At 33.5% G+C, this 21,982-nt stretch overlaps 3 protein-coding genes and 1 long non-coding RNA gene across 6 annotated transcripts; 3 read left to right on the forward strand and 1 right to left on the reverse strand.

Annotated features, from left to right (window-relative positions):
• Nucleotides 1–276: 276 nt before the first annotated feature.
• Nucleotides 277–2,778, forward strand: LOC132697650 (uncharacterized). Its single transcript, XR_009618276.1, has 3 exons — nt 277–478; nt 536–711; nt 2,537–2,778. It is a non-coding gene; the product is annotated as an uncharacterized LOC132697650 (long non-coding RNA).
• A 3,377-nt stretch (nt 2,779–6,155) lies between these two features.
• On the reverse strand, nt 6,156–12,466 carry LOC132697647 (uncharacterized). Of its 3 annotated transcripts, none has more exons than XM_060663191.1 (3): nt 12,331–12,466; nt 10,566–10,897; nt 6,156–7,163 (listed from the first exon to the last, which is right to left on the reverse strand). In XM_060663191.1, exons 1-3 carry the CDS (start codon nt 12,365–12,367, stop codon nt 7,122–7,124), a joined length of 411 nt encoding a protein of 136 aa, XP_060519174.1. In that variant the 5' UTR covers nt 12,368–12,466; the 3' UTR covers nt 6,156–7,121. The 3 variants fall into 3 exon arrangements, with proteins under 3 accessions (XP_060519174.1, XP_060519173.1, XP_060519175.1); XM_060663190.1 differs by having other exon boundaries at nt 6,156–7,305; XM_060663192.1 differs by having other exon boundaries at nt 6,156–9,010.
• Nucleotides 12,378–17,149, forward strand: LOC132697652 (galactokinase-like). The gene is made up of 7 exons (XM_060663194.1): nt 12,378–12,779; nt 13,349–13,526; nt 13,989–14,142; nt 14,196–14,321; nt 15,674–15,855; nt 16,641–16,915; nt 16,991–17,149. Exons 1-7 carry the CDS (start codon nt 12,618–12,620, stop codon nt 17,147–17,149), a joined length of 1,236 nt encoding a protein of 411 aa, XP_060519177.1. The 5' UTR covers nt 12,378–12,617.
• Nucleotides 17,150–18,135: 986 nt separating this feature from the next.
• LOC132697646 (E3 ubiquitin-protein ligase ZNF598-like) lies at nt 18,136–21,943 on the forward strand. The gene is made up of 8 exons (XM_060663189.1): nt 18,136–18,429; nt 18,711–19,057; nt 19,724–19,962; nt 20,016–20,157; nt 20,209–20,414; nt 20,463–20,658; nt 20,750–21,733; nt 21,790–21,943. The coding sequence occupies exons 1-8, from the start codon at nt 18,247–18,249 to the stop codon at nt 21,809–21,811; spliced, it is 2,319 nt and encodes a 772-aa protein (XP_060519172.1). The 5' UTR covers nt 18,136–18,246; the 3' UTR covers nt 21,812–21,943.
• The last annotated feature ends 39 nt before the right edge of the window (nt 21,944–21,982 follow it).

Raw genomic sequence — 21,982 nt, forward strand, 5'->3', positions numbered from 1 at the left:
AAATATAATTGGTGAGAAAATAGTTTTTTTTTGTTGTGTTAACAGATAACAATTTTTTTATTTTGGAAATAAGGGGTTTCAGTGTGTACTGGTATTAGTGAATCAATTTAAAGACCTCAGCATCTCTAAACCCGCATCTTGAGACGCGTTAACGATCCGGGTCGAGTTACGTCGCGTAATTGTGTCACTTTTTTAATTAAAAAAATGAAAGAGATGTACCTACCATACTTTAGAAACCCCTACTCCCCTTTGGAGGTGATGAAATAAGTTTTGGCATAAAATATAAGTTCCTCGTATTACTTTGATATAAGTATAAGTCTTGCCTGTTTTTTTTTTAAAGGAGGTTCAAACCCGTGCGAGGTGAGGTTTGATATATGAAACAGACCAGTCATGGGGACACGAGATATGGAAAGTTTCAGCGTAGTCGTCGCCACATTGCTGCCAACACTGCATATATAAGGAATCACGAACCATTCAGGTAAAATTTTGAAAACACATATTTATGGCAATATAGAACCTCTCTTTTTTTTAACAGGAATATTGAGACTTAGACCAGTATCTTTTTAAGTAGGCATGTGGGGTAAAGAAGACGCAGAAGCTTCAGTCGGGTACCATCGGTAACGTAGGCGATTGATATATTTCCACCACTACATATGTTGGATTGGAATTTCCCATTTGATGCTTTGACTGACTAAATGAGGAAACTTGGAGGTAAGCTCTTACGGAATTCTATCGAAATATGTTTAGTAACATATTGGTGCGTTACTCTGTCTTCCAGTCAGTTTCACATAAACTTTGCACGTATTATAAAAATGCCACCTACTTTTTTTTGTGTTAATATTATTGAAAGTAGTAGCTGGTAGCTGTACTCGTAAGCCCAGAGAGTCTCTGTTTTGAACATAATACACAAAATGGGGCGTTCAAAAACAATAGACTGCATGCCTTTTAGAGTCGGCGTAAACTATGGTCATATACCCCTGATCAAATTCAAAACTACAAAATCGTTGTGTCTCTGCATTAAAAATAATAGTAAAATTTATTGTAGGCACCTAGTAGAGTATCGAAAATTTCCATTTTTAGTGCCAAATTGGTTACTCCAGTAAATTCCAACTGTTCTAATTTTTTTTTAATAATTTATGATGTTAGTGAGTTTCATTGCGATTATTTGTTACTTAAATTTTCTGCGTATTAAACCTTAATTAACAATACGCTATTCGTTAACGCATGTAGAATTAATGACGCTGACTGACCTGATTTTGTCCAGGGGGGCGTAGTACGGTAGTTTGTACTGTGATGTTTGGTAGTTTGGCAGTGAGCTCTCATTTATGAAACTGGGGAATGTTTCGTTATCTTCAAATCCTAAACACGTATCAATAGAATTATATTTTTAAAATATTGATTAGGACATGTACTAAGTAACTAAATGCTCTAGCGAAAATATTCACACATATTGCGGAAAACGTACAAATTTAAATTAGAGAAAATTAACTATTTTTAGAGGTTGGTTTTTCAAAAAGGTGGGGATTTAGTTAAAGAACAGATAGAGACTAAAGGGAAGCTCTATGAGAAAAGTTAGAATTAAAAAGTCGATGTTTTCGTGTCATAGCGAAAGATGGATTATTATTAAAAATAATACTTGCATTAATTGTTGTCACCATTTGTGAAAAATATGGAAAATATCCTCTAGGTTCGCATACCTTTTTTTTAATTTTTTTAAGGTGGCTAACAAAATACACAGACAGAAAAGTTTAGATCCTGTTCGTTAATGTAGCGCATAGAAAAAAATTAGAAAAGAGAACGTTTCGTGTATGGCATACGTAGTTAGTACGGAATATTAATCTGAAGGCTGCAAGACAGTGAAAGAGTGATGCGCTTAAGTGTGGTTCAGAGAGGTTATTTGGGCTGTAGAAGTTTTTCTTTGAACAGGGTTCAAATAGCGTCTCCTAGAGCGTTAGCAGAGAAGAGTATTACAGTATTTAATATAAGCGTCCAGATTTCATTGTTGTTGAGATTTAAAGTATATGACTTTTTAGTTAAGATGCCTTTCGAGTTTGCTTTATGGCTTGATAGGAAATTAAAGGGTAGATACAGATAAGTTACGAAAAAAAAGTATGTACACTATCCTCAAAGATCAGCAATAAATAAAAGAAATTGATGAAATAGCAAAGTTGACTGCAATATCTTAAAATCATCAATAAGATAGATAAATTAATTTTGAAAATATTAAATAATAAAAATAGCAAAGAAAATCAAAATCATCAATAAGATAGATAAATTAATTTTGTAAATATTAAATAATAAAAATAAAATTATAATAGCAAAGAAAGCCTACCACGGCCACATACCCATAATATTTTCGACATATGAACTTTTCCCAGATAAATAGTCAAATATTTCACGATACCTTAAAACAGAAGCATGCGGAAATATGTATGAAGTTAACGCACGGTAGATGGCTTAGTAAATTAAAAAGGTATACGGTTTCTAATATCCTACTTTATTAATGAAAATTTTAACCAGCTTTTTTGTTTTGCAGATATTATTGGTGGTGCCTGCCAGCTTCCAGTTCCGAGAAAAGAAATCCAACACTTTTCGTCTTTATTTCCCCTGTCCTTTGTGCGCAATAAAAGTACAGTTTGTACCCGCGAGGGTACACATTCGCAGAATTATATGTTTTTAAAATAAATGTTTTGGTCAATATTCACTAGGTGGGGTTACCTTATTAAAGAAAATCTTATTCCAAGAGGGGACACTAAATTACATTCGAACCGCTAGAGGGTGCAGATGGTCACGCGAACAATATGATCAAGTCTCATTGACGCCATTGCTTTTCATACGGTGGGAAAATATCTGGGCTCTGATTGGCTTCGCCGCCATCGCAAACTAGAGGTGGGGAGATTGATTAAACCGCATTTCTGGTTGCTTATCCAATGGGGACCAGTTTCAAGGGATTATGGGTAAAGGCGGAGGAGCTAGAGAGTCGTGGGGAAGGAGGATACGCCCACAAAAGGGAGAGGAGTGGGGATGTCCCCAAGCATACATATATCTACTGAGCTAAGCGCAATGAGCACAATGAACAACGAGTCACTGAAGAAGTTTATCCTATTCCATACTTTTTCAACGACCATTTACTGCGTGACGCCTGCCGAAAACACCCGATCGTTTCCAGTCCCGTAACTAAAGTACCGAAAATGCCCGAAGGGGCTGGACAACAGTGTTTAGCAAAGCTGACTGCTGAAAGTGACAGTTGATCAGCGTGTTATTTATACAGGGTTATTCATGGTGGGTCTCCTATTAGACATTTATAGAGAATCAGTTACGGTAAAATATATTTCGCCATTCGGTGTTCCCAAATATTCTCGTAAAGTATATCAACTTTCGTTTTATAAATGGAACACCCTGTATATTATTAAATTTTTAGATTCTGCTAAGCATTCTGGAACTTTTTTATGTAACATGTACCATACCTATCTTTATATACTATAAGAACTATATACTTTTTAAGAAATTTGGCAACACACAATCCGATATAAAATAATAAATTTTTTCGCAAGCCGTACAGTTATTATTTTGGTTTACACTTCATTCTTGAGGATGTGATGTGATGTGAAACAGTTTGTTAAATTTTTAAACACTCCCCACTCTAAAGTATCCAATCCTTAGTCTTGTCCTTATTAAATTATGTCAATATAGTACAAGAATCGGTTATAAAAGCTTCATTATGATTATTCTAGGTTTATTTTCAGGCTTAGAAAATATGGTGTCCAAAAAAATTAACTCCACTGGTTGGCTCTGAACTGAAAACATTTATCAGTATCACCTGACGGTATTTGTTAGTAAATTACTTCTTACTTCTGCACCCCACTATATAAACAGCACACAGAAGTCAGCGCCATCTACGGAACTTTAACAATTTTTCAAATCCACATGACATCGGTGTAGCTTTATTTATACCGCTATTGTAATGTATATTAATGTTCAGCCTTTTCTTCAAAATTTAACCCTCGACAAGCTTTCGTGTAGAGCTCAAAGGCTATTTGCTCGCGGCTCAGATATCCACAGTGCGGTAGTAGGCTTCTATTCTTAATTAATAATTAATAAAATTCTAACGCAAATCTTCACATTAATATGGCTTGTTAAAATTAAAGTTTTTTGTATTAAGGTAAAATGTCATAGATGGTTAAGTATGAGCAATCGTAAGACTAAACTTCGCCATTTGTAAAGTTTACAATAAAGATTTTAAATAAATAAATATACAGGGTTATTCACGGTGAGCGTTGTGTTAGAATTTTATGGAGAATGATTTACAGTAGAATCCCGAAATGCTGGTTACTTATGTAAGCGAATATGAGCTACCTATGTAAAATATTTTTGGCCGTGCGGAGTTGCCAGATATACTCGTAACGCATATCAACTTTCGTTTTTTAAATAAAACACCCTATATATTATTAAATTTTTAGATTCTGCGAAATATTCTGGAACTTTTGTATGTAACATGTACCCTACCTATCTTGACCATTTTCGCAGATAAAAAATACTTTTTAAGAAATTTGCAACAACAAATTTTTTTCGCAACCCGTACCGCTAAACTTCATTGACTTCATAACAATGAAAACTGGTGCCCTTTGAATTTCGTTTGGATCTAGTTGTTGAAAAGCCTGTCTCATATTAAATCTTCTGCACGTTCCTGAAACAATTGTTTGTCACTCACCACAAATGTAAAACAAATTCAAAATATCTGCGTTTGCATAATTATGTGCCATCTTGCTTTCTCAAATAAATACAACTTTTAACTATGAAAATGCGATAAAACAAGAAAGCCGAATTCATGTAGACTTTTTGGTGTTTTGCTTATAACTCAAAAAACAGTTGAAATATATATACCATAGTTTGGTACTTTTAGAGAGCAAATTTTATCATTTAAAATTCCTACGTAACATGGATTTTTATATCTTGCCAATCGGACTTTATTTAATGGACGTCCTGTACGTGATATATATATATATATATATATATATATATATATATATATATATATATATATATATATATATATTATGATAAAGCAATTTAATAGATAACAGCACCCAAAAATTCAAGTGTTTAACTGTACGGCTTGCGAAAAAAATTATTATTTTATATCGGATTATGTGTTGCCAAATTTCTTAAAAAGTATATAGTTCTTATAGTATATCAAGATAGGTGAATAACCCTGTATAAATAACACGCTGATCAACTGTCACTTTCAGAAGTCAGCTTTGCTAAACACTGTTGTCAGCCCCTTCGGGCATTTTCGGTACTTTAGTTACCGGACTGGAAACGATCGGGTGTTTTCGGTAGGCGTCACGCAGTAAATGGTTGTTGAAAAAGTATGGAATAGGATAAACTTCTTCAGTGACTCGTTCATTGTGCATTCGCTTAGATCGTGTCAAATCAAATTCGTGACCAAAGCCACGATACTCAAACTTGTTACATAATATACTATAACGGATGCAATGACATTTTCCTCTAGAAAACTCACCCGCCATAAAAAAATGTACCCAACGTTAAATGTTTATTTAAAGTGTTCTAAATTTAACAGTATATTATGCAAAAAGTTTGATTAACGCCATTAGATTTTCTACGACCATTAGAACCGACAAACGTCAAAATACCATAGTTAAAATCTACCGCAAACATACGATCGCTGGCAAGCCCGTAACCAAAGTACCGCAAACACCAGAAGTTGCTCTCGATAATTAAAAATGAAGCAGGAGTCTTTAAGTTGGGTGTTTTAGAGTAAGAAAATATTCTAATATTTCGAAGATAGAATATTTTCAATCTTATACACTTTAATTTGAAAATTTTTTTGAAGTTAGGAGGCAAACATTCTTGAAAGTTCAGTTTAATTAATAACCTTAAGGTTAACACACAAAAAAAATATTCTCACTTCTCAAATTCGAAATGTCAACAGAAAAGTGTTTTACAATAAAAAACAAAAACATTCTCATATATTAAATAATGTTTGGAATACAGTATATTACATAATTTTTTTCTGATGGCAAAAATGTCATTTTTTTGAAAATAAATATTTTTTTAAATCCACGTTTTTATCTGTCATGATTAAAAATAATACCATACATTTTAGCCAAAAAGAAAACAAAAATTAAAATTTTTTGGACAACAATTAGACAAAGACAATTAAAGTTATTTTGATTCTAAATGACTTCTTCTTCTCCCTTAAGTTTGATCGTCGTCTTCTGGGACATACTTTATAGGGAATACTCGTACCGAGATAGCATTCGCAATGTTATTTGCTTGTACCATTCAATTTTTTACCTTTTAATCTTGATCACTTTTCTATTATACAGTGGTTGATTAGTAAAGTAAATATTTGCTCTCATCTAATCAATCTATAAAACGTATTAAATTCAAACCAATTCAAGTTTATTAACAGCGAAAAAATCTCAATCGGATATTTCAATAAAACTTAATTTATCAAACTACAGCCTCGATCGCTGACCCAACGTAACAGAGGTCGCAGATTGGCGCCAATAATACGTTAATACTTTCTCCAATTAAGTGCATGCCTCGTTTTTCCAATGGAAACGCGAGGCAGTCTGTGACCAATATCTTTTTGTTTTTTATTTGTTCATATTAATCAAGGAAACAATGACTTTACATCCAAGGGACACGTCATATTCTAAGCGCATAAAAATCATTTATGATATAATTTATAATAATTTATAATTAATATATAATTGTCTTCTGCAATTTTATTTGTTTTATTTTATCTAAATAATTAAATAACTATTCACTATGATGTTATATTCTTAATTTTAGGACTTTATAAAGGTAGTAATTATAAAGTATAATTATAAAATATTTCTTCGGTGTTGATATAATTTTTAAATTGTCCAAAAATTGGAATTAAGTTAATGAGCAAAAACAACACCTTAAACTTGTTATTACTTATTATTATTACTAATATAGTGAGGGACTTCAATTCACAGTTTCCATGTAGGCGGAGCTGAGATATTTTCGTGTCTGTAGTTATTTGGATATATTGCCATCATTAGAAACCCGTTTTACCATTTGATCGGGTAGTTACCTCACGCTGATTCCCAAATTTTTGCACGGTACTAACTCAAAATCCAATATTCTCGGGATATACCAAGTGCAGTCTAAAAACGACGAGTTGGTTAATTTAAAAATGAATGGTATTTTTGAGACCGGTTTCAATGCAGACAGAAATATTTCCGATAATATTTCGTCTCCGATGATTGAATCCGTCGAATACAAGTAATGCACCTCTCTAGTTTTCACCTAAAATTGATAAAATGATTGATAAACACTGTCACGAGCCACTTCTAGCGTTCCTGGTACTTTAGTCACGAGTTGGGAGCGATCGGAAGTTTTCGGTAGATTTCAAACATTGCCGGTATTGTATCGTTTGTTAGTTCTGATAGTCACGTCATACGTCACTTAATGAATGTATTCGTGCTATTTTGTAAAAATGTACCCCAAAACTAATGATAGTAGAAAAAATAAAGTCTGCAACAGTTTTCCAACTTCTTCTGTCACTCGTTTAGTGAGCACTCGTACACTCACACCTAAACAAACTCGTGACTAATGTATATTCTGCATCAAAACGACACTTTAGTCTAAAGGAGTTCCAAAACTGTTTCTACAATACAGGAAATGCTCGAAGTGGATAGCAAAGTGTTTACGCACACCTGATTAGGGCATAATTGTGTATATATAGTAGTATAGTATAGTAGTGTAGTATAGTAGTAGCAGGAACAATATTTTATAGATATAGATCAAAACCTTCTTTTTCTCTTAAACCTTCTCTTAAAATTAATTCTGGTCTATAGACAAAACCGATCTTTAAGGTGCGGTTTTTAAATTCGTAATGGAAATAAGACAGACATATGCTATTTTGACATGAAGACAAAATATAAATCAGCTTATAATTTTAAGCAGTTTTAAAAAGTTTTAATGTCGGTTGTTGTTGTCAACTGTCAGTTTTAAGACTTTGATTTTGCCCTAATTTTATTACGAGAAATATGTTGGTGAGGTAGTTTTTAATTAAACAGTTTTTTTCGGTTACACTTTTTAGTGTTCTTAGTATTATATTTATGATTTTTTTTATATACAGTTCCCTGCATGTGCTGGTCGTAATTGAAGTGTTTTAATAGGAAAACCATATTTCTGAACTAGATAGAGCAAAATCGATTTACATGTCAAGGATTCATTTTTGGACAAATATTTATTGGTTAAAACCGCATGGCGAGTTTTCCAATTTTCGGTCCATTTGAAAATTGCCCATAACTTTTTTATTTAAAAAATTAGTAACATGATTATTGAGGCATTTTTTAAGGCACATTCAGTGGCGTGATCAGATTTTTTTCTGCAGTTCTCCGTTTTCTCACAAATGAAAACAACTTTCTTATAAAATAGATCAATCATAATTGGCTATGGTCTTAAAAAAATGCCAGTGTCGAGCCCTTTTCAGCCATAGAGATTTGTTGGTATCTGTGATGAAAAATGGAGGAAATATAGGGCATTTTTTGTTTATATATTAGTAGGCCTTGCAATGTCAGAACATTTAACAGATACGATTATTATTATCTTTTGAATATACCGTAATAGGTTATAGTATATTATGCAACAAGTGCGGTAAGCGGCATTTGACTCCCGAGTTTATTTGGCAGGAGCGGAGCGAGTGTTTAATAAACGAGTAAGTTAAAAAGTTTGCCGAACGTGTTGCATACTATACTTTTTCTACGACCGTTAGTTTTTGGGTACATTTTCGCAAAACAACACGAATACATTCACTGACCTGACTGTCAGAATTCACAAACGTCAAAATTCAAGGCGTGGGAAATATCTCCGAAAACACCCGATTGTTCCCAAACCCGTGCGGCAAAATCCCGGAAATGTCCGAAGTGCGGAGCGCAACGTCCGGAAGGCTTGCCATTGACTCTTGAAAAGAGTATTTATTTTATCAGCTTTATCGTTGCCCCACCTAAAACGCACAACGTTTAAATGAAGAGTTTGGATAATGTTGGATTGGAACTAGATAACTCATTCCGTAACTTGCGAGATCGTGTGATCTAACTATTGTAGATTTCTTTTAATTGGGGAGATTAAAAGATCTTATATTTAAAGAAAGAATTTTCCAAACCAAAGCAGAGTTAGCGGAAGTCACTCGAGAAACGTTTGCTTCCATCAATCCTATAGAGTTAGTGAATATTTGCCATTCAGTACGAAAAAGGTGCGTTCAGTGTATTGAAGAGAGCGGCAATTTGACGTTAAAATAATTTAATAAAAATAATGTAAAAGGTTAAATTTTAATATTTTGCATTCTAATATTTATTGCGTTTTATTTATGATTATATTATAATATCTAAAATTAAAATTAATATTCATTCATATATTTCGTATTTTTCACTTAAGTTACTTTAAATTGACCTGATTGTTTTATAATGTTCATTAAATTATTTTAAAGGGTTCTATAAGACCTCTTGTTGAACACAGTATCGACGGCCTACTAGTACATAAACCAAAAATGCCCTATATTTCCATCTTTTTTCATCACATATAGAATGAGAAAGTTGTATTCATTTATGAGAAAACGAAAAAAAAATGGCTTAATAATGTTTTTATTAGAATCCAAAATTTTCGTAAATAAAAAAGTTATGGGTACTTTTCAAAAGAGCCGAAAATTGAAAAACGCTGTATAACTCGGTTGAAAGTAAAGATAGCGCCATGCGGTTTTAACCATGAAATATTTCCCAAAAATCAAGCTCTTGACATCTAGTTCACAATTAAGTGTTTTCTGTTAAGGCACTCCAATTACGACCAGCCTGTACAGTCCTATTGACTGATACTATTTTCGCTACTGCTTGTTGGTGACTAACTGGCAAATTTTCATTTAGTTCTTATTCCTAGAAATAATTATCCGGATAAAATACCAGTTATTTTAGATAGTTGCTAAAATAAATGGAGCTGTTTAAAATTGTTACTAAAACTAATACTATCTACTAATATAAGTTAGTTGTTTTATTGTAACATTTTAACACCTATTGTAATATAATAAAAAATATATATAAAACATTTTGGTAGCGTCTGTTTTCTGATTTAATTCATATATTGGACCTATAATGAAGGTCAAAATGTCACTGGATTTAACTATTACCGGGAATAAAATAACATATAAAGAAATGAAATAAATATTCAAGGTTTGTTAGTTTAGTTATGGTAGCTCTTGATTACTGTGAGTTTGTCTCTCTAAGAAAGAGTTTGCTTTATCGAAAAATATTAAACAAAATTTGTTTTTATGAACGTGTCGGATGTAATGAAATTTGTTTTTATTTTACAGAGCATCCCATAATTCCTCGTAGCACTTCACTTTGTTATTTTTTTAAAATGTGTTTTACTCAATATTGTTGCATTTTTTCATTCTAAAGGAAAAAATAACCATTTGAATACCGTAGAATACTAGAATTGCTAATTCTTCTCCCATAAGCATGAAATAAATGCTATCAGCAACCCTATCTAAAGACCACAAATAGACTTACCAACAGTTCCACCGGTACATGCACAATTCTCCTTGCCAAACAATATTTTATCAGAAGCCTAAACCTCCCATCGTTACTTTGAATGTCTTTTCTAATTCTTACGTTTTCAACGCAGCTTGAGTAGGTCAAGTTTGCTTCGGCGTTGGATTTAGCTAGACTCACCATCCAAACGTAAGGATCGATAGTTCTGTTGAAATATTTCGTATTTTGTTGCCTGATGATGCCTTTATTGAAAATTTTCTCCAAAGTTTGGGCAAATGAGACGAAGTAAAAGTCGTTGTCCACTATTTTGACGTTTTCATTAGCGAGTGTTAAAAAATGCTGAACGAAACCTAAAATCGAAGGCACACCATGGATTTTATATGTTTAAGCAATAGTTCGGTAGGACGAAGTCACAAAAATTTTGAATTGAAAACGCAACTAGCATGTCAAATAGCTACCCACCACGTATTTACAATAATTGTCTGTTTCCATTGTTTCCAATAATTATTTGACCTATAAACACGATAAAAAAATTAAATTCTCACAAAGGTGGGTCCGCATTTTTTTTTATTGAGATAGAGAGAAAATCCCACACCTGTTTGTATGCTTGCCTAAGCGTTTGTTTAAATTTCTTTTCTAAAGTAAATCACATTTATTTCCAACCGAGGTGAGCATTTAGATAAACTAATTACTTAATACCCTTGCAGAACAATAATGTCATAATGTCTATACCACCTAATCAAATCTACTCCCTTGAAACCGTTTTGGAGGAACTTAAAGTATAATTATAGTATCTTATGTAACAAGTGTGGTAAACGGCATTAAACCCTGCGGTAAAAATGCTTAAATCACTAAATCAAGATTTTACAATAAAATTAAACAAAATGGCGTCACTCTACACTTCACTCAACACTATTTATATCACCCTGGTCTTATTGTTTGTTCTGTTGTTTGGCCTTTTTGCTGGCCCTAAATAAGTTTAAAATGTGACTTTTAATAAATATGTAGGAGAAAATGTTCCCTAATTATATGAAAAAATATCTCGCTTTTGCTGGTGCAACTGATATATGATAGTGAGTTGATAAAAACTTCATAAAAGACACTATGCTCTATTTCTGAATGCGCGAAAGTTATAAATCAATATTGAACATTAAAACTTAGTGGTATTGTGCCTTAGTGTTTAAAATTTGAATTATTGTTGCTTTCCGGGTTGTTGGCAAAATTATTGAAAATAGCTGGAGTTTTTGAATTTGTTGCTGAGAAACGGATTAGTAAAACTAGATAAAAAATACCTCGACGCAACTTATATAAATGACGAATATTACCGTTGGTAGAACATGGTATATTAAAAATTTAAAAAGGTACAAGATTAATAATTTCGCACATTGCTAGCAAAAATGTGTCGATGGATGGTTTTTTGAAGAGTACTTCCAGAACATATGTTGCAAAATTAGCTACTGGGGATTCTAAATTTGGATAAACCTCTTTGTACGTAGTTTATTATGGACGAGATAGCTTCGAAATATTAGCCTTCCGTCAAATCACTGTGAATTCCCAGTCGAATTGGGATGGCAAATAAAAGTGTTTGAAGCAAAGCATAACACCACTTTTAAAATGAGGGACGATGAAACCCTCTGTACTGGCGCCTAACCGCAGTTTTAAAGGTAACTAGCCTTTAGTAAGCAATTACAACAAACACAAGCTTCAAAATTGGAACAGTAAAAAGACGTTCTTTCTGTGGAGAACTAGGTCGGAGGATAACCGCACATTATGGTCTATATACCTTTTAAATCCTTTATTAACGGGTCAGTGACTGACATTCCTTATCAGGCTTTTAGTATTGTTTATTGCTATAGGAAAGAATTTATGTGTGGGGATTGCTTATCATCAACCGACAACACCAAAACACTCGAGCCACGATACTACGATGCAATTCGAGATGGAATAATTGAGCAGATTCTCATTCCAATGTCAGATTAATAAAGACACCTGTCGCGCAGAGTTTGGCGATTTTTGACGTTGTTGTTTAGCCAAATAAAAGAGAAACGTCAAGCAGTTAATATTGGAAAAATGGCGGAATGCATCGTATCGACCGAAACTCTCCTAGCCGAAGCGACACGAGCGTTTCGTGAGGAATTTGGTGGCGAACCCGAAATAGCAGTGGCGGCGCCCGGCAGAGTCAATTTGATCGGAGAACATACTGATTATAATGATGGATTTGTAATGCCTATGGTATGTGTTTCTTTATACTTTCATACACAGAGTTACTTAACTTACTATTGGGATACATCAAAGTCTATTACGGTTTGTTTTAAAATTTACTTCTTATTGAAAAGGTTTCTTTGTATATTTCAGTATTTTGAAAATAAGGTACCTAGTTTAATGACACCTAAACCATGGGGTTTTTCAAATACTAATTTGAATTTGTCATAATGTAATCCAGTTATTTAATGTTTCAAGTATTTATGAAGCTTACGCCAGCAAAATCTCCAGTGAAATGTAACAATATTTTATATTCAAATTGTAATAAACATCACATCTTACTTAACAAGATTTCCAAAAATGTAATGTAATCTAATAAGAATGTTAAAGTTGCTATAACTTCATTTATTCCAATAGAATGCCAACTTTTTTAAGTTGCCAGAAATTTCACTTTTTAATCAATACACCACCCTTTGTGGTCCACAAACTACGACAAGTTAGCTTGAGTCTCCAGGTCGGGCAAAAAAACCACTGGTAGTTTTTTTGCGCTCAAAACTGTTCATCATTTTTCCTTCCTTGGTCATATTCTCGATTTTCAGGCGCTGCCATTAGTGACCGTTATTGTCGGCAGGAAAATCGGTGGGGAATTTTCAACTGCAATAACGCTCAACAAAGATGCCGACTTGCCCAGAAAAATAACCATCGAAATGCCTAACGAAAACGCCTTGGTGAGAACCATAGAACACAGCGGACCTAAATGGGGCCTTTACGTTAAAGGTAAAAGCATATCAAAATCTTTAGCGTTCACCATTTTGATAATGTGCTGAGTAATCAGAAGTTTACACACAAAATTGCATTGCATATTCATCAAGGATCTGTGTAGGTGAGATCATTTTTTTTAAATCCCTTTTAACAGCAACCTAAAGGAGCGTCCCTATTGGAAGAGCTGGTTGAAACTTCTCCAGAGAGATTGCTATGTACTTCATTAGTTATTTGAAGATAAACCATATTATTGTAAAGACTTGCGAAGCTTCTCTACCAAACTTTATATAATTTGTCACCTAGCAAGCCTGTCAGTAACAAGTTTTAGCCTATACATAGTTCAAAATGGCTGAAATCATAACTCATGCGGTCTCTCAGAGCAATGATTTATTTGTAAATATTGACAAAAATCTTAAAAAACAGAACAAGAAAAAATGTTATGGCATAAAGTTAGGTTTCATAAGTTCACGCTTTTAGGTGTAATAGCGAACTACATCGGGCCAGCCCCGCCAGCGTTTCAAGCCGTAATTCACAGTAGCGTCCCAACGGGGGGTGGCCTATCAAGCAGTGCCGCGCTTGAAGTCAGCACTTACACATTTTTGGACAGCCTCACCGGTTACACTAATACTAAGTAAGTAGCCACCCGCAATGTGTACCGTAACTTTACTTCTGAATCACTTTAAGCTCCAACCAAAAAGCATTAGCTTGCCAAAAAGCCGAGCACCAGTACGCCGGAATGCCTTGCGGCATTATGGACCAATTCATATCAGTTATGGGAAAACAAGGAAATGCCCTACTTATCGATTGTAGGTACGTAATAGCTCAAAAAGCAAAAAAACAAGACTATTTAAGCTCGATTTTAAAAAGTAACATGACTTGAACCATTCTCAGGAACTCAATTAATTGACTACATACCAAGTTGTACACTTCAGACAGCGACTTGATAATGTTTGAAGTTGAAGTTGCCAACTGAAAATTTGAAATTTGAAGCTTGTCCCCATTTTATATAGACTGGGCGACGGGAAACATTTGCCTCACTATTGATCATCTTACATTATCATAAACTTAGATAATATACTAGTAAGGCCTAAAGCATCCATTCATTAGTACCACACTTAGCACACTACCTTTACCAGGTGTTGAGAAATTATCTTTGTTTTCATCGGTTATTCCCATACTTAAGGACTGAATTGCTTGCCACATTAACATTTCCCATTTTGCAGCAATCGTTTTTATGCGTTTTCCGCTAGTTCCCCTGTGCTGTTAAGCCTGGGTTCTGCGAGTTACCACCTGCGCCATCTACACGCCTCTCGGGCAACTTTCACTTTTGCTCTCTGTGCCAATTTCTATGTTCCATTGTCATGAACATGGGTAAATTCTTGGGTATTCCCGACAATAATGGTGATAGTGATCCTATCCATTTATCTTTAATAGAAAATCCCCTTTCTTTCAATTTTGAGGTGTTTCAATTACTTAAGAAACATAAGACTCCATTTTCGAAATTTCCAAAACGTAATGACATCAAAGCGCACAAATAAAATATTGGTCTAGTAACACTGAAATTAGAGTAGACTTTTTTAAGTTTTTCCCACAAAGCTCGAGTTGTAGATTCATCACGGCCCGTCAGCATAGGAAACAAAACTAAACGAAGCGTTTCATAGTGGGTGGCAAATCTTAAGGAAAAATACAATAAATTGCTGATACAATAACGAATAGTTATTTAACTGGTACTAACGTTCTTGTTTCCTTGATATTCTCACTAGAAGGTCGCAATGTAGCCAATTTTTTATGTAATTAAAAGTATTTGGCGTATTTTAAATTGCCATTAGAAAAATCAATTTTTAAGAAATAGGTCAAGTTAATTTCTTCGCACAGATTGAAGCTATTTTTCGGTTAGGGACATTTCGTAACTTCCGAAGTTATTCGTTTAGCTTCGGTATTTCCTTTGTAAGGCATGGGCGTGCCGATTATTTATTGGTGGTAGGTATTTGTGGAATGAATTCATTGGAAAAATGTAGCAGCCTATGTTCATATTTGCGTCAACTAAATCTTATGGTATATGTTAGGAAATGAAAGAAGGTGCAACGAGATTTTTAATAAATGTTCCCATTCACTACTAAGCAAATAAACAAGAGTGTGCTGAACAAAGCTCGAATTTTCAGAAATTTATCAGCAGAACTTATTCCGCTCGATGACCCGGAAATTGTTGTTCTCATTACAAACTCTAACGTCAAACACGAGCTAACTGGTAGCGAATATTCGACAAGAAGGAAGCACTGTCAAGAAGCGGCTTTAATTCTGAAAAAGGTCAGCCTGCGAGATGCCAACGAAAGCGATATTGATTGTAAGTAATTTGAGAAGAGTTTGACAATAATTGACTACTGTTACATTCCTTTTGCATTATACCGTGATGATTTAATCAGTTGACATAGAAAATCGATATCCAATAAAAACTCACTTTAGTCACGGAACAATAAGTAAAGACTATAGAAGGGGCAGTTCCGTTTTTGCTATTAAACATTTTTATCAAACAGAGACAACACGTAGCCCAATCTCAAACGTTGTTATATTATACTACTTTTACGAAGGGTGTTGACGCATTTTAGGTCGCTTGTAGAATACTGACGTAGAAAAAAGTTCATAAACATATTTACGAGGACTTTTGAGGTTGAACTATAGAAAGCATTTCTTGGTCACTTCAACAGAATTTTTTTTTATGAAAATAAGGAAATGTTTACGTAATTAAATGTCTTTACTAACATTTATTGATATTTAGTAATAATAAATAAATAAATGAAAATAAATAAATAAATAAAATAAATAAACAATTTAACTTAAAAACACAACCGGGAAAATAAAACAGAGAATAACACACCTGCCTACTAATATTTCTTGTATTTTATATTTCTTTTCTCTCATATTTAAGATTTTGTATCAGGATTTAAATATATATATATATATATATATATATATATATATATATATATATATATATATATATATATATATATATATATATATATATATATATATATATATATATATATATATATAAAGACACAAAAATCAGTAAATTGACAAAAATTCGGTTCATGCATCAATTTTTTAACATGGATACCAACATTACAGACTTAAAATCGATTGATGCGAATGACACGTTAATCAAACGTGCAAGACATGTGATCACTGAAATAGAGAGAACCGCAATCGGTGCTGTGGCCCTTAAAGAAAAAGATTATAACAAATTTGGACAATTGATGAATGCGAGTCATAATTCTTTACGCGACGACTATGACGTTTCCTGTCCTGAACTTGATCAATTGGTGGAATTGGCGTTGCAAATTGATGGTGTTTTGGGCAGTAGAATGACCGGAGGCGGCTTTGGAGGCTGTACCGTGACACTGGTAAGTCGTAATAAATGTATAAAATATTTCAAGTTTGGTTTATTTTTCTTTAATTTTTTCAATATTTTATTATAGGTACATGCCAATGTGGTGGACCAAGTTATAGATAATATTAAAAAAAAATATACTGGAAATCCCGTTTTCTACATATGTAAACCAAGTGACGGAGAAGAGTTCTATGATCATCCCAAAATAAATGTCCAACTAGACATGCATAGGTTATTTATTTTTTAATAAATAAATCGTTTTCTAGTGAATGCTGTTTTAGTCTCCACTTTCGCTAACTAATTGAATTCGAATAACAAATCTGAAATAATAAGCCAGATAATTGTATAATCGTTTTTAATATTTTGTACCTTGAGTTAATAGGTACTACCAATAACAAATATATCGTAGTATGTTAGTTTAAAATTTTATTTATTACGCATTCTAATTTCATGGAGTAAATATGCTTTAATATTAGGATCAGCAATTTTTTTGTCAATCTCTCTAATCGCTTTTTCCCCGCCATCTTGATAATACCTAGATATTGTATCAGCATAATCGAGCCAGACACAATTGGCACATCCAGACATACAACAAGTTGTCGGCTCTTCGGGGAGCTTAAGACTCATAGACTGTTTGTTGCTTTGTAAAGAAATGATATCATAGTCTCTACGACTTTTGCTGCCTTCACAAAAGGACATCGGAGAAACTGCGTCCATTACGCATTTATTGTTGATAAGTATTGTGCAATGCTGGTAAAAAAAAAGCCCTACAAAAAATGCAAATCTTAACAATCCTATGTGCGGATTAATCGCTTACTATTAAAAGACATTTGCAATTTTTTGTATTAAACTACACTAATTTTAAAATTGAAAGTGACTTTGAACTCTAACCCTATTTCAGTCCTATCAAAAAATGAAAACTTCTTCTTCTTCTACTTCTACTGGCGACAAAAGTGAAAACAATTTCTTCTCTTCCTTTAAAATTGAGCCCAATGTCCAAGTCTTTTTATGGATTGCTTTATTCGTGTTAATAAACTATTATTTTACGTAATTTTAAACACAACGTAAATATCTGTATTCACATTATCTTACAGTTGAATTGCTAATGATTTTGTTCCAACTTTTATATCAGTAATAAATAGAGATTTTTTATTTTTTCAATACAACGTGCTTCGACTATGCCTGTACTGTGAATTTCTAAATAAACTCACCTTATTCTGTGAACTACATCAAATGTGACATGGAGTGGACATAGGGTTTGACCTTGAATTTTAGCCCAGAAATTTACAAATCTGCTGATTATTCTAAATACTAATTTAGTTAAAGTGTTACTTTTGAAATATAATGTCGACCGCCGAACCCCAGAATTTAAGTGATGCAGACAATCTATGCGTGGTCTGTTTCAAAAATGTGGAGATCTACTCCATTGGATGTTGCGATCATGCAGTCTGTTTTGAATGTTCCACGAGAATGCGAGTACTTTGCAAGCAGAATGAATGCCCCATTTGCAGGGGAGACCTACCAAAAGTAAGAAACGGTTCCACAGTTATGTTAAGTTTTTTTTTTAACAATTCCAAAAATAACTTAACCTATAAAGATTCTTTAGTTTAATTATATAATTTTTAGTGCTTCTCGTCAGCATCAAAACATTGTTACACTAAATCAAGAAATTCGTATCAACCCTTTTCATGTATGTGACATAACAAGCTTCATTTCTGTTTTCTTTTTATTTTTTTTTAGCAATATTTGTTAAAACCTATCAATTTCTCAACATATTGATAGGTGATATTGTATATTTCTGATTTTAGGTTATATTTACTAAGAAGATTGAGCCATATTCAGTTTTGTTTCTAAGGTTTGAACGCTCCAATCTTCAAGAAAGAAAACTTGGAATTCTCTTCTGTACTTATGAAATTCAAAAATGTTTCTTTAAACTTCTGGAACACCGTTGTCAGATTTGCGATAATCTGGAGCATAAATGGGCATTCAAAACTTTCCAGCAACTCAAGGATCACATGAGAAGGGAACATGAATTGTTTTATTGCGATATTTGCAGTGAAAACCTAAAGATATTTAGTTTTGAAAGAAAATGCTATACAAGGCAGGAATTAGCGCACCACAGACGTAAAGGAGATAAAGACAACACCTCGCATAGGTAAGTTTAAAATTTGAAAATGTAACAAAATGTAAAGTAGCAGAATGACCAGTGGCGTTGGAGATTTTTAAAATATGTTTAGGAAGCAACTGATGAAATATTAAAACCTTTTTTCATTCTACCATCTTATCAAAATGTACACATATCCTTTTCTTATTTAAATGTGTGCATAGAGTAGAATTGGAGTAAATATAATAACAAAATAATAATAGAGTACAATTTCTGTACTAGGAAAGTTGGTATAGGGTGATACTAAAAAAGAATAAAATATTTCAGGCTTAATAGAAATTTACACACTTTCATGATGAAGTATAACTTTCATTTTCAGCAAAAATACTTGCTTGCACGAAAGTTGCTACAGGCTGAAACTAAAAGATAGAGAAATTTTTTTTCTACCTTAATTATTCTTTCTACTATTGATGATAATATCTAAGAAGAAGATAATTTTCGCTTCCGGCAAAGTATTCGCTTGCACTCCTGGGTAGACTCGCTATAGGGCTAAGCTGAAAAAGTTAAGATATTGTATTGCCGCCTCTTATTTCAAAAGCCAAACACATCTGTTATTAATCAATTAAACATATTTTAAAAATTTTCGCCGCCACTGGTGGCTTTAGCTGTTTGGATAATTTTAAATTAAATAATTTTTTTGTGTTTTATATATATCAGAGGTCATCCACTCTGCGAATTTTGTGATACTCGATTTATGGACAATGATGAGCTCTTTAGACATTTACGAAGAAATCATCTTTTTTGTCATCTTTGTGATGCCGATGGGAAACATCAGTACTATAATTCAATGGATGATCTCAAAAGGCACTTTGGAGATGAACATTTCCTCTGTGAAGAGGGTGATTGTAAAACTATGCCTCTAACAGCGGTATTTCGGACTGATATTGATTTAAAAGGTAAAACAAAAAAAAAAAACAATCATTAAAATAAAATGGTTTTTTGGCCGCAGCTCACATTACAACAGAACATGGTAAATATATGACTAAATCAGCAACCAAACAAGCCAGAACATTGGAGTTAGAATTTACACTAGCGCCTAGACCAAGAACTGATCACACAAAAAATAGAAAAACCAATGACCGAAGAGAAAGGTTAAATTTTCTTTAAAAAACGTTAACAGCCCATGTATTTCTATGTTTTAGATATGATGAAGATTCTAGTTATAATGTTGAGCCTGGAGGACCTGGAGGAGGTTACACTGAACAAAGTAGAACATTTGTTAATACACTAACCCCAGACAACTTCCCAGCTTTGGGCAATGTGTCTTCTGCCGGCAATGTCACTGTATCCAAAAATTATATGAAATTTAGCAATGCAGCTTTTAGTAATAATGATTTTCCGTCGTTAGGTCAGTTTTCAATTTTTTTTTGATTATTTTCTGCATTGATGATTGTAGGTGGCGTTGGAGGCCGGCCAACTCCTGCACTGACAATTACAACAAATTCATTATCATCAAGTAACGGCCGCGCTCCAGAAGTCACAATAACAAGGACTATAAGAAGCCAAGCCAGCTCCCAGAAAAAGGATAATTTTCCAACTCTGAGCGGACCTAGTACTTCTAGTGGCAGCAGTACCCTTAGGTTCAGTGTAAAGTAAATATTTATTTTTACAAAACTTCATTTATAGTTTCTTTCAAATGTGATTCACCTTTGGGTTTGACTCACTGGCACCATGTCATTTCAGCAGCAATTCCGAGGACTTGAAGGCTCCAAAAGTATCAATCCATGTAAATCAAAATTCTAACGGGGGGATAACAACCCATATAAAAACCACATCATCAGCATCTACCAAGCAACCCGATGTGTTTCCCGCTTTGGGCAAATCTGCACCAGTTGCACAGCCTCTTTGGGTTCAGCCTAAACCACCAAAGAAACAAGAGGAACTCAAAAATTCGAAGGTAGCACCTTTTCCTCAGATACCTCCCACAGATATGGCCTCTTTTCCTACATTATCAAAAGCCAAGGGTATGGAAAAAGTGAAGAAAACATCTAGTGTTACCATGCCCGTAAGTAGCTGGGTTAACTTAAATAACATAAACACTAATGCCAAAAGTAGAACTGATAACTCCAAAAAGATTGTAAAGCAACATGATAAAAGTGATAAAAGAACAGATAAGAAACCAAGTAACAAAACTAACTCCTCCCTAGATGTCAGCCTTAAAGATTTAAAATTAATAGAAGTCAATCAACGAGACAAATCTGATAAAGCAAAAAAGAAAAAGAACAAGACAATCGCTGCCGAAACTGACAGTATTGCAACTGAAAATGGTGTTGAGAAAGGTCCCAATCAAAATGAGATAACTATGAAGAGGTCCGAGTTGAAAATAGGGGCATTGAGTAATTCTGAAAACATCATTGAGTCGGCCCCATTTTCTGCTAAACCGCCTCCGGGATTTAATGTCAAAGCAACTCCGCCGCCACCAGGGTTTAACAATTTCAATTTTCCTATTTTAGGCACAACAAATGATTTGACATTTACTAGTTCTAGTGGTCAAAGCTATTCTATAATGCCAACAAACACCAACGTTTACAAGCAACCACAAAGTTTCCAAAGGCGAAATCAAGATTTGATTAAGAAGTTTCTTGCCGTTTTGCAAGATAGTGAGGCGATAAAAGATTTCAAAAACAGTTCAGATCAATTCCGTAAAGGACTTGTAGAAGCGAATGAGTATTATGACCACTGCAAAAACGTTTTAGGCAACCATTTTGATGAAATTTTTCCAGAGTTACTTGTTTTATTACCTGACATTGGTAAGCAGCAAGAGCTATATCAAACACTATCTGAAAAAAACAAAAGTAATTTACTCCTATGCAAAAACTGCGGGCAGGTCATTTTGAAAACTGAATTATCAGAACACTATAACCACCATAGACTAGAAAGTCATTTTCCAGATTTGGGTACTGCTCAACATGTGAA

Source organism: Cylas formicarius, unplaced genomic scaffold (genome assembly GCF_029955315.1).
Source record: "Cylas formicarius isolate icCylForm1 unplaced genomic scaffold, icCylForm1.1 PGA_scaffold_275__1_contigs__length_49999, whole genome shotgun sequence".
In the NCBI taxonomy this organism is placed as follows: Eukaryota; Metazoa; Arthropoda; class Insecta; order Coleoptera; family Brentidae; genus Cylas; species Cylas formicarius.

What these genes read in the sequence shown, in the direction of transcription:
- LOC132697647 (XM_060663190.1), bottom strand. Translation starts at nt 12,367, where the DNA reads ATGTCAGTCACTGACCCGTTAATAAAGGATTTAAAAG. An exon ending in GTTAATAAAGGATTTAAAAG is followed by an intron (nt 10,898 to 12,330) that starts GTATATAGACCA and finishes CTTCGATTTTAG; the next exon opens with GTTTCGTTCAGCATTTTTTA. An exon ending in ATGTACCGGTGGAACTGTTG is followed by an intron (nt 7,306 to 10,565) that starts GTAAGTCTATTT and finishes TATCAATTTTAG; the next exon opens with GTGAAAACTAGAGAGGTGCA.
- LOC132697652 (XM_060663194.1), top strand. Translation starts at nt 12,618, where the DNA reads ATGGCGGAATGCATCGTATCGACCGAAACTCTCCTAGCCGAAGCGACA. An exon ending in ATGGATTTGTAATGCCTATG is followed by an intron (nt 12,780 to 13,348) that starts GTATGTGTTTCT and finishes CTCGATTTTCAG; the next exon opens with GCGCTGCCATTAGTGACCGT. An exon ending in GAGGCTGTACCGTGACACTG is followed by an intron (nt 16,916 to 16,990) that starts GTAAGTCGTAAT and finishes ATTTTATTATAG; the next exon opens with GTACATGCCAATGTGGTGGA.
- LOC132697646 (XM_060663189.1), top strand. Translation starts at nt 18,247, where the DNA reads ATGTCGACCGCCGAACCCCAGAATTTAAGTGATGCAGACAATCTATGC. An exon ending in GCAGGGGAGACCTACCAAAA is followed by an intron (nt 18,430 to 18,710) that starts GTAAGAAACGGT and finishes TTCTGATTTTAG; the next exon opens with GTTATATTTACTAAGAAGAT. An exon ending in ACCCTTAGGTTCAGTGTAAA is followed by an intron (nt 20,659 to 20,749) that starts GTAAATATTTAT and finishes ATGTCATTTCAG; the next exon opens with CAGCAATTCCGAGGACTTGA.